The 11,938-nt window shown below is 31.6% G+C and overlaps 1 protein-coding gene across 1 annotated transcript; it reads right to left on the reverse strand.

The window, feature by feature from the left end:
* Window positions 1-2,090: 2,090 nt before the first annotated feature.
* LOC122850407 lies at window positions 2,091-9,407 on the reverse strand. Its single transcript, XM_044149559.1, has 6 exons — window positions 9,209-9,407; window positions 7,844-7,964; window positions 7,541-7,776; window positions 5,464-5,953; window positions 2,487-2,754; window positions 2,091-2,201 (listed from the first exon to the last, which is right to left on the reverse strand). Exons 1-6 carry the CDS (start codon window positions 9,405-9,407, stop codon window positions 2,091-2,093), a joined length of 1,425 nt encoding a protein of 474 aa, XP_044005494.1.
* Window positions 9,408-11,938: the final 2,531 nt, after the last annotated feature.

The raw sequence follows: 11,938 nt of genomic DNA on the forward strand, positions 1-11,938 counted from the left end.
TGAGATCAGCTTTTGTGTGACTGACGTTTTAAAAATAAATTAATTAATCCCAAGATGTCAAGTTTTAATAACATTTCAATAATTGAATTATAGACTAAAATATTTGTGAGCAACTAGATAAATAACAAAACTTGATATTAAACAAATCGCATCAACAATAAAGTATGAAATTATATGAAAATGGCAAACATAACCTGCATCTGTCATTTTAATGCAGAGATTTTTTATTTTGATTTTTAATAATTATAAATATGAAAAATAAATCAAAGCATCGTAATTTGAAATAATTTGTTTGTAATAATTTGGGAAATTAACGTGGAATAACGATAATAATTTTCACAATTTACCTTCTTTTTATTTTTAAGTTTTAGTTTTGCCCTGCACAATTAAGTAACAATAAGCGGGATTAAAACCAAGGGATAATTTTGAGGTGATAGGAATAAAGAATAATGAATTAGACGTTAAATAAAAATTGAGATACAACTTTGATTTTAATTTGCAAATTATATGAAATATATTCAAAAGACATTATAAATCTTGGCGAGTACAATATGATTATATTTTAGTTACAAATTTGACCAAGACTACCTTTTAAAGAAATTCGCGATGAAATTACATTAATAAAATAGATTAAGTACTTGATAATTTTTGAAAAATATAATTACGGCACTTGAATAATAAATTTGGTAATTACTTACATTTGTATGAAGAAAAAATGTATTACACTCGGATTGAATTTTATTTGACCGAAACGTGGAAAGCGGACTCTGACTGTGCGACCAAGACTTCCTTCAGGTAGATTGATGTCGAGATTTAAGTTGAATTGTTTTACGTATGATTGATGTTAAAAATGTAATGAGTTTACTTGGAGAAAATGACTTTTAATACATATACTTGAATTTTAAATGTAATAAAAATGAGATTGATTTTATACTTTAAACTGATGAAAAATGAAAATGCAACTTAGAAATCTTAAGTGCTTGTGCAGAGATTTTAACTAAGTCAATTAAATAAATTATTCAGAACGCAAATTATTGGGTGCTAATCGATCGTAACTGTGGGTCAGTAGCTTGATTAGTTCCAATCAACTTGTTTGACTGTGATGTATGAACTACATCTGGACTCGACTGCTCGGCTCCCAGACTCCTCGACTTTTCGGGCGTGTGGCCTCTTTTAAGGAAGGGCCTTGTCGCTGTGTCACACTTATTTCGCGGACTAATTATTAATTTTTCTAACTAGATTCCGGCGTGATCGACTCGTCAGATTCCGTGCTTTCCATTAATTATAAAATATTGAGTTAATTAGTTTCAGCGCATGTTTGGATTTATTTTAAAGATAAAATTTAGCTTGATTATATTAGTTAATAAAATCAGCTAACTTGGTCTGTTAATTATTTTGAATATTGTTCGGAGTATTTAGGTAGTCGTTGATTGGTCGTATTACTTAAGATTAGTTTTCGATTATATTTTATAAAAACAATACATAGATAAAATAGTTTGTATTTTTCTTGATACAATTGAATATATTTATTTTGAAACTTATTGTTGTAGTAATTTTAAAATGTATTTCAAACTAGATTCATAAAATTGGTTACGTTCAGAATTTTATAATTCTTTTGTTGGTATGCATGTAATAAATGGTGTAGTTCACACTGAGATTAATGACGGGACTCATTTTGGTTGTTGAGGTCTGTTCATTACGGTTAGATGGCGCGTAGACCTCCACTTTAGGTTTTAATGATTGAAAAAAAATTATGTGGCGAATAGTACATGTGTTGGTACCGTAGGATATAACATTGTTCCTCAATTATTTTCCTTCTCATTTTCAATTATCATAATGAAAATTTATTCCGTAATTTTGAAAAAAAAAAATTTAATATGGTTTTAGAATTTTTGTTATGTGATATAATAAAAATTATTATTAAACTAAATACAAAAATTGTTGTATGTTCATCAGTTTTTGTTTGGAGCATTACAAATTTTGTTGTATGTCGATAAATTTTTGTTTGGAGCATGACAAGTTTTGTTAAACAGCACGGAAATTATTACTCTGCCAGACGAACAAAAACTGTACTACCAGCAGAACAAATATTATAGAGTTTCAACTTCGCCTCTACTTTGTTGTGCGGCACGACAATTTTTGTCCTGTTTTCTCAACAATATTTGTCGTTTTTTTTTCTCCGTGCATCGAATAGTAAATGCCTATTTAAAAAATTATTGTACGATTATTGCCATATTGCTGAATTTTGGAATAAAAACCTTTTCTTTTATTGTTTCAAAATCACTCTTTTAAAGTTGACGATTATTCTACTGACATAATGTCATACAAATATACGAAATGAATATAAACAAATGAGCACAGAAAAACATAAGTTTAGCACAACTGTTTCACATAAGGATTTCAAATACGCTTTTATTTCGTTATTTGTTCCGATATTTAATAAATACTTGACGGGTTTGGCCGTTGCTTTTTCGTGAATTACTGACTATCCTCAGCACCTTGATCAATTTTTTTCTTTTTCTAACTTTTAAACTCTTCGCAATTTGCGTTGATAAATTATACCAAACATTTTCGAATACACAAACAACAGCACTAATAATAATAAAAAGACAAAGTCCAAGAAATATAAATCGAATGTGTGCATGTTCGACTGGTTTGAAGCTAAACTTATGATCCGTTGAATCTGGAAATTCTCTAGAGATCCATTTCTTCTCCAAATATTTAAGAATTCCTGATGAGTGGAGCCGCACTAAGCTTGAAACAGACAATCAAAAGTTATACGAGTGATATAATTTTGAGATTTCCCAGCGAAAAAAATTCATTAAAATGTCGTGAAAATTATATCGAATTAGTTTTATAATAAGGTTTTGTGAAAGATGGCCAGAAAAATCAGAAATTCCTATAAAAATTTTATGAAAAGTATGCATAAGTGTTTATAAAGTCTATATTAAAGATTTGCAAAAATTAAGGAAGTTATTACATAATTCATATACTCTTATCCCGCGCAAAATATTATATACAATTGATGTACAAAATCTTATAATAATAAGCCAAATTATTACCAAATTTATATAAAAATTATGCAAAAAATTTCATCAAAATTATATAAAAAATTTTCAAATTTATTTATAACATTTTAAAATTTCAAAAAGTCTACCACAAAATTACAAATCTTATAGAAGAAGTTTATGAAAATGTTTATATGAATATTACTCATACAATTTTCTTTATTTTACTTCCTAATCGTAATTTCGTCATTACTCGTCAAATCATTTCTAACAGGTCTCATTTTATATTTGTATGAGAATCGATGACAAACATGTGATTGAGAAGTAAAGGAAAAAGAATTTGCAAAATAATATTTATATGTATATTGTAACAAAATTTATTATTTCGTGGGTTCTCGAAATAAATAATCATCAGAAAGATTACAGATTATTTATCTGTTAACGCTTGCGTGTTAATGGGAGTTGGTTATGAATAAATAAAGGAAATAAAGGATCACTAGTGCAAGGCTCTGTGTAGGGTCAAGATCATTATATATGACATCAATGTGGCGCCTGTTCGAAGTTTATGAGATGTCTTGATACACCGAACCTTATCGCGGCGAATGCTCCACTCCTCCGTTGAAGAGACGAACTCACCGAAGGCTGCGTACGAACCCCAATCGTAAACCTATCGAACTGCGGGCTAGGAAAGCGTGCTGCGCAAGTCCGGGGGCGATAGGTAGGGAAAGGCTACTGAGTGGAGTGAGAGCTCACAGCAGCTAAGCACTGAACGTCGTCGTTAGACGACATAACTCGTCTGGCTCTCGAACTGATCACTACCTTCTCTTGACTGGCTCTCTATGGTTCACTACTAGTTCTCTCGACATCGTTTGGATATTTCGTAAAGGCTCTCTAGGTATCAGAAGTTAAGTCCTGGTGAAACTCTGTCCGAATTTCCAATGACAGTCTAATACTAATGATCACGCTATATGGCTCTCTTATTATAATAATAATTATTATTATATTCTCACTACGCAATATGTATGTGATGGTTAGACTATCATCACACATAAATGTGTATGTGTGAGTTCACGAATGGATCGCTGTAAATAATAACAATAATAATAATATTGAGATATATTATTATTGCAACGGCAACGTCCGTGTAAGAACTGTTCGCGATGGATCGCTGTATGGTTCCCTATACAAAATACATATCTCACGTGTAGACTATTTGCTCCCACACTTACGATACTTGTGACGTAGGTATTTTACTATAGTATAGTCGCAATGTAATATAGGCGTATGTAACACACTATACTTGGTTCACGATAGTTTTCTCGGGTTTGGTTACGTATTTCATAATCCGATCAGGGGGGCTATTCTCGAATTCATACGAGTCGACTCGTTCACACGGATCGAGGTCCGTGAACGGATCTTGCCTTGAGTAGAGATGTGAGATCCGTTCACGGACCTCGATCCGTGTGGACGAGTCGACTCGTATTCATTCGAGAATAGCCCCCCAGGTGGACCGCGCCCCTCTACCATTTCTAAGACTGAGTTAGGCTCCCGTATTTGTTCTCGTGACTCCCACGGTTGTTAGCTTCCGAGATAACCAACAACATGGCTCTCCCCGGTGATTTTGAGGAGGATGGTGAGAAATCCTCGTTGCTAACCTTGGCCGATAGTTCTCGCCGTGCAGGTCAGAAAATGGGTTACAATATAAATACATTTTTTTAAACTTCTTCCTCAAGATATGTGGCTCCAGGGTAAAGTTTCCAACTATCACCCAGATTCGATTCCTGATAAAAGAATTCATATGTTGTTTTTTTCTTAATTAAACTTTTATAAAAAATTTTCAGTGACATCAATTAACAGAAGGAGGGAGGGGTATAAGGCTAGGAAGTAAATAAAATAAATTTAAAAATCTTTCGTATAAATTTTAGATATTTATAATATCTCTTACAAAATTTTTATATAAATTTGATGATTATTTGTTCCGTTTTTATGAAATGCATTCATGAAATTTCTATACAATTTTCATATAATATTTGCACGTGGGATACAAGCTCATTTTGTGTATTCCACCCCTCTCACAGTAAAATAATTTTCTAAAAATTTTTCAAAATTGTATACATTTTGAATGAGAAAACAAACAAAAAAAATCTATCGAATCGGGAACTCATCTTGGGTCTTTCGGGGTGGTGGGCTACCGCTCAATCGCTACGCAACAAATCTTTCAAAAAAAATCATAGAAATGTCTGGGATGATCCTACTTTTTCAATTTCCTTAACGTTACTGTTTTATTAGTATTTTTGGCATTGATTTCTATACAATTATATTGAAAAATTATTTCTCACAACTTTCACCATATATTTTTACAAAACGAATTTTAATATAATTTTTACAAAATTTTCAAAATATTTTTCTGTGGGGATCGGTTCTCATATTTGCAGAGACTTTTAATGAGACTTACTATTTATTAATAATAAGTTGGATTCTTGAAGACCTTGCGAATAAAAAAGATATTTTTAAAGGCCAATAATCTCCATTTATTTGAACAACGTCACAACGATGCTGAACCAGCCGATAGACAGATAAAAAAACGTCTGGAGCTTCGAGAAAAACGACACCAGGATTGCATAATTTTGTTCCTAAAGTTTTCGTGTCTTTCATATCAGGACAATGCTTTGTATTCACGATATCTTTCCATTCAGCACGAAGTGGTGCGCCTGCAGTGAGTGTTGTAGTTAAATTTACATAAGCACCACTATCATTTCTCACGCAAAGCGAATGTGTTCGCTTCATAGCGACATCTTCTAAACCTTTAAGTGGCAGACGCCTACCACGGATTGCCAAAAACGATGTAAGGGTGCTGCTAAAACCGCAGGAAATCACTGCTCCCATTAATAAAGCCGTGACAATGAGAACTCTGAGTGACCAAGATGAAGGAATCGTCTGTATACCTAAGCAAAAATTTAATATATGATAAAAATTTTCGCAAAAGAACATCGGGAATGATATAAAAGTTTTTTAGTGATAGCTGATATGTAGTATCAACACATGCCGTTTCATGCCAATAACAACAGTTCCCCAGTGAAACACTTTCGTTCTATTTTCGTGGAAATAAGTAAACTAAATGCGCTCAGTAATCTTTAATATGTGTGTCGAACTACAGTTGAATTATAGTCTTGAAAAAATTAAATCTGATCATTGGAAAAAAATAAATGCTCTTTTCGAATGATTTCAATTAAATTAGAAAATTAGATTTTTGTAATGAAAATTTCTTTTTCGAGGAATTTGATAAAGTAATTAATCTCGTGATCTACGTAACTCAGCCGTTAATTATGCCCTGCATTCAGCATTTTAATCAAATTTGTAAGATCAGTGAGTAAATTTTTTATTCAAAATTGGATGGTTTAAAGTTAACTTCCTCAAAACTAGATCATCTGGCAACTCTGAATATAACTTATAGTAGAGTTGGAGTTAGTGAGAAAGTGAGTAGATCGATAAGAAAAAAGCGGAAATCAGTGTGCTTGTACTAGCAGTTGTTTTGGAGTACAATATTTGATAAAAGTAACTGCAAGTAAATTATTTTAGCTCGGTTATCCTAACCAGATAAAAACTGTTACTGATATCATTACAAAAATTTTGTAAAATCATATATTTAATATTCAAGATTTAATTTAACAAACAATTAAAAAGAATAAAGATATCACGAAAATCAAATATATAATTTAACTTCACTGAGAAAATTTTCCTTTTATAATTACGGGAGGCTCCAGTATTACCAGGACGTAAGACCATTCACTGAATAATTCAGGTCTACTTTTGCACTTTAGTATAAGTTTGTCTCGAACTAGCGCTTTTTTCTCGTTTTTGGTTAATATTTTTATCAGCTTGCTTCTCTCTTTTTTATGAATATTGCAGAACCACTATATATGTTTCAGCGTTTCATCTCACTTGTTACATTCACAAAGACTCAACCGATCAGGGGTGGTAGAGTTTCTGAAGATGCTTCTTTTGAAGTGAACTCGAAATCTCTACGACAACTTGTTCGGAAATTATAAACGTTTTTTTTTTTTTTTACAGATACAGCATACTACAGTTATGCCGTTTGGCTTCTGGCCTCCGTAATTTTTTTGTTTCAAAATCGGGAAACAGGGTGATGTCATACGGTAAATAAACACGGCTTTTTCTAATTTTATTTTTTATTTAATTATATATTCAGAAATATATAATTCCACCTAGCGTAATATCGTCGTGAGTCGCTCAACGGAGCTAGGGGTTTTGCCCCCTTGAATATACTATAATGTCGGCACTGGAAAATAATTAATGCTGCAAAAATTAATTAACAAAAAATATTAAATAATGATACAATGAATGATATCGGCAGACTCTTAAAACTATTGGGAGTCTCCCAATACCACTCATTTTACAATATTATAGTTACAAATAATATTAAAATAGATACTAAGATGACGCCACACTGGCTGGCCAATCAGCCTCAAGATATAAGGTAGGAATGCTGGAACGGAACAAGCTTGACAAACCTTGTCCAGTCACACCTCCAAGAACGAAAATGAGAATAAACGAAACTCCAGAAAATTCATCATGGTATTCACTGTAACTTTTGCAGAAATTTTTTTTTAATCTGTATGTTATCACAAGAAAAGCAGCCACAGTCAAAAGGAAAAAAAGTGTCGTATACCATAAGCTTTGACTGAATATCATAGTATACCAGTAATTAGAAACGTGAGTTCCTTCTGACATTGCAAATAGTGAATACCTAAACAGTAAAGTATAATATTTAAGTTCAACTGTAGATTGTTCAGTTTCAAAAATAAGTTACATACGAAGTTCGAGCGATTTGGTGTGTATAGGAATAATGTCCTTGAGGATAAAGATGAATTGTAGTTGCTCCAAGCCAAATATCATATCCACCAGAAAGAAGATCTGATCCTGCTGAATGACCAGCTTTTTTAAACACGGATCTGGAATCCAATGACTACATTACAATAATGGAATCTATTGAATGCTTTTTATTAATAGTAAAACATTATATTACAACGATGTCGAAATATCAGTTTGTTAACGATAAATTTCAAATAGCTCATTCGATTAATCAAAGAACAAATATCATCCTGAGAATTAAGCATTTTTTTCTGTTACAAAGAAACTTGACGTTTCTTCTGAGGATGCAAAACAAAAGACTTTATCGAAATATACTATATTCGTAATGTCCTGTCAATTTCATGCCAGGCATGTCAAGCTCAATAGATGATGTTTTATATATTCAACAACAATTTGTTCATGTCGAATCAGATGACAACAGTCGCGTATACATATCAGTATGAGCAAATTGTTGTTAAACTTACTATTAGTATGGTGTTTTACTCTTTCACGCTAAAGTGAGTAAGCCTAGTCACGGTAAGCTACACATATGGTTGTTTATTTAAACAGATATGTAAGTGAATACTGCACTCAGATTCAGAGCTATACTGTCAGCGGTTTAAATTTTACTTATTTATGATATTCACTTACATACGATTGTGACAGCTAAGTATCGTGACAATATTGTTATTTCACATCATATAAAATATTGGAACTATACACGGTCCCTCACGATAACTTTTTGTTCTTGATTAACATACAATGCAAAAAAAAAATTCTATATTTGATAACAGAACTTCTTGAAAATATAATTTTCGTTCTAGGAAATTTTTAGATTTGAAAGAAGAAAAAAAATTCTTATTATAAATGGAAAAATTCTCGTAAAAAGTCGAAAAAATTCTTGAAAAATTTCTGTTGTAAAATTTTTTTCCTTGATCGACAAACGTAAATGTTTTTTTGGATATCGACCTTTCAGGAAAACAGATTTCATTGCTGCAGTGCATCTTTTGCACTTTTAGTCTTGAGTGGTACAGCAAATGCATATTTGGAAAAATTATCAATTATTGTAAGTATAAACTTGTAATTTTCATTTCCGGAAGCATATGCACTCATGTCGACGAGATCACATTGCTATGTTTCATCAAGAGCTCTAATATCAACATGTCTACGTTGATAATATCTGCGAGCAGGCTTGTGTAACTCATGTGCCACAACACTTCTCAAATAGTTATTTTCTTTTTTTTTATTATTTTCTGTTGTTTTATTCATTTTTTTTTTATGATCTTCTAAACGTACTCCCAAAGTTTTCGTCAAATAGTGAAATATACTTGCAACTTCTGTACTCAGCTCATCTAATGTATGACGTGATTTTTCAACACTTTTTTGCAATGTGTCCACTTTGATTGTCAGTTTACTAATGACTTTAGTGTTATATTTTTGACTATCTTTTTGCATTATTCTAAGAAGATTATTAGTTTCATTTTTAATCATAATCAGTGCTACTTTTTTTGAGACAGCGACATTCATGTCTTAAGCATCGGCAATTTGACATAATTTTTTTTCTGCAATGTCATAATTTCCGTCTTCTGTAAATTTGAAACCTTCTCCAGGTGGTCCTCTTATTGCATCGCCATCATTTTTTCCTCCGATAGAATATTTTCGTTTATTTGATAATTGACGTCCGAATATATCAACACTAGACATTATTCCACTCCAATGTCTTTTTAATGACTGTACATTAAAGACTGAATGAACACGAATATTAACAAGTAATACTAGCTTTTCTTAATTCTTTAATAATTGAAAGAATTTCATTAGCGTGACTATTATTGCCAGCTTTTTCTGAAGCTACAAGTAATTGAAGACGATTGACAAGCTCATTGGGATCATCCCAATATATATAATTTGTATTATTTATTTCCTTATTTTTTTGTAGTGTTTTGTATTTTGGTAATACAAGTGCTGAACCTTTTTTGCTCTCTACTTTTTGTTTTCTCAAAGACTTGACAAACAGTGAAACAAAATTTTTATATTTTTGTGTCATGTTGGTCAGAAATGCACCATCAGGTTTGAAATTTTTACGATGTGCATTTGTTAATTTTATAATTTCAATAAAAATTTCTCGATCAACTTTCCGAATAATAGATGCATTAGGTGATTGTTGAGATAATAACTCTAAGAGCCCTCGAGGAGCCAGATAAATTTAATCTTTTACATAAATATGATGATTTTTTTTTTCAATCATTGAATTACCAAACGATAATTTATTGTTTTTTAATTTTTGAATGGTGTACATTGTTTTTTTAACCTTGTCATGAGAATTCATTGATTTTTGCTTTTCAAAATGCTTCTTCATCATCCAAAATTTTTTTTTTTTTTTCTCCGTTTTAGCTTCGTCTGTGCCATTATCATCAGCATCACTAATATTATTCTTATGAAAAGTTAACGGATCAATATCAATTTTTTCATCATTATTCGTCAATATTGATTTTTCTGTCGTGTATTCTTCGTCTTTTCTATGAGCATTATTTTTTTTTGTTGCTTGATTTCTACTGGCACTTGGTGCTGGTTTTTGTTTTGATACATCTGCTAGCATTTTTTTTAAAGGTTCAGTAATAGGTCTTAACACCTCACTTGTGATTCTCTTATTTTCAACTCGACCATATTTAATTAATTTATGTTTACGTCTTATAGAGTCACTTGCTTTCTCAATTTCATGCAATAATGATTTTTCAGCATGCAAGTTTGTATGCTTCATGATAGATAATGTTGCTGTTGACAGTTCACAGTACACAATCCTACTGTCTTTTAACTTGAAATTTTTACTATATATCACATAATATTACTCTAAATTATCTGAAATTTTTTTTTTAGATAGTAGATGTTCCAGTGGTGGTAGCAGAGGGAGAAACTGTATTTTCAGCAGAATCGTTTTTAATGGTTATATAACAATCAAAACCTCTCCTGTATCGGCCATTATTAATGTCACTATCTTTGTCAATCACGAGGAATCCATGATTATCTTTATTTCAACATGTCGAGCATATATTGCGGAATTTTACAAATTCCATGTGAGTATTTACATGATCATTGTATATATGCTTTGAATTCCTTTCATCTTGACGAAAAAGTACAAAAAAATTGGCATTATCTCGCACTAAATGTTTGGGTATGTGAGCATATGTCTGAGATTAATAAAAACAATCAACTGCTTGATGTCTACCCATGCAAAAAAAAGCTCGAACATTATCTTGTTTTTCTGTAGATGTATCATCGAAAATAATCAGTGAATTTGGTCTGGCTTCTTCAGGTTGAATAACTTTTTCATGTTTTATGAATGGAAAATAACCAATTTCTTCAACATTATTAATAATTTTTTCGAGAAATTTGTACTTCGGTTGATTAAGCGATTTGAAATAAACATAAACATACTTAAATCAATCCATTTGGGTGAATTATTATTGCAAAAAGAGCGTTCGTTTTGCCAGAATTTGAAGGTCCACAAAATGCACCTCTCACACTATTCGGTAATAAACTTCCATGTCTTTTTTTTGCATGGTTTTTTTGGAGCAGTTTTTTGCACAATTTGATCGAAATTGATGACTGGCAACTTTAATGGTTGTTCTTGAAACTCCATGTTTTTTTTTCACAACTGAACAAGCTGCTAGCTTAATCTGTACCAACGTGAAAACATATAAATACTTGGGATTTTATTGAATGCAGTTAGGTCTTCAAAGACAATGATGGAGCATCAACGTGCAGATAAAATAAAAAAGATAAAAAAAAAAAGGGAGGGGTTTGTTAAACAGTATCATCAATTGCCTGCCATTTGAACTACACGTTCCACAGTATAATTATTGTGGTCCGGGTACAAAGCCCAATAAAAGATGAGCTCGTAGTGATCGTGGTATTAATCCATTGGATGAACATTGTCGTGAGCATGATATAAGCTACTCAAAAAATCCTGACAATCTCGAAGAACGACATAAAGCTGATAAAATACATGCCGATAAAGCTTGGCAACGTGTATTTGCCAAAGATTCATCCCTTGGTGAAAG

The sequence above is a fragment of the Aphidius gifuensis genome, linkage group LG2, assembly GCF_014905175.1.
Source record: "Aphidius gifuensis isolate YNYX2018 linkage group LG2, ASM1490517v1, whole genome shotgun sequence".
Lineage (NCBI taxonomy): Eukaryota > Metazoa > Arthropoda > Insecta > Hymenoptera > Braconidae > Aphidius > Aphidius gifuensis.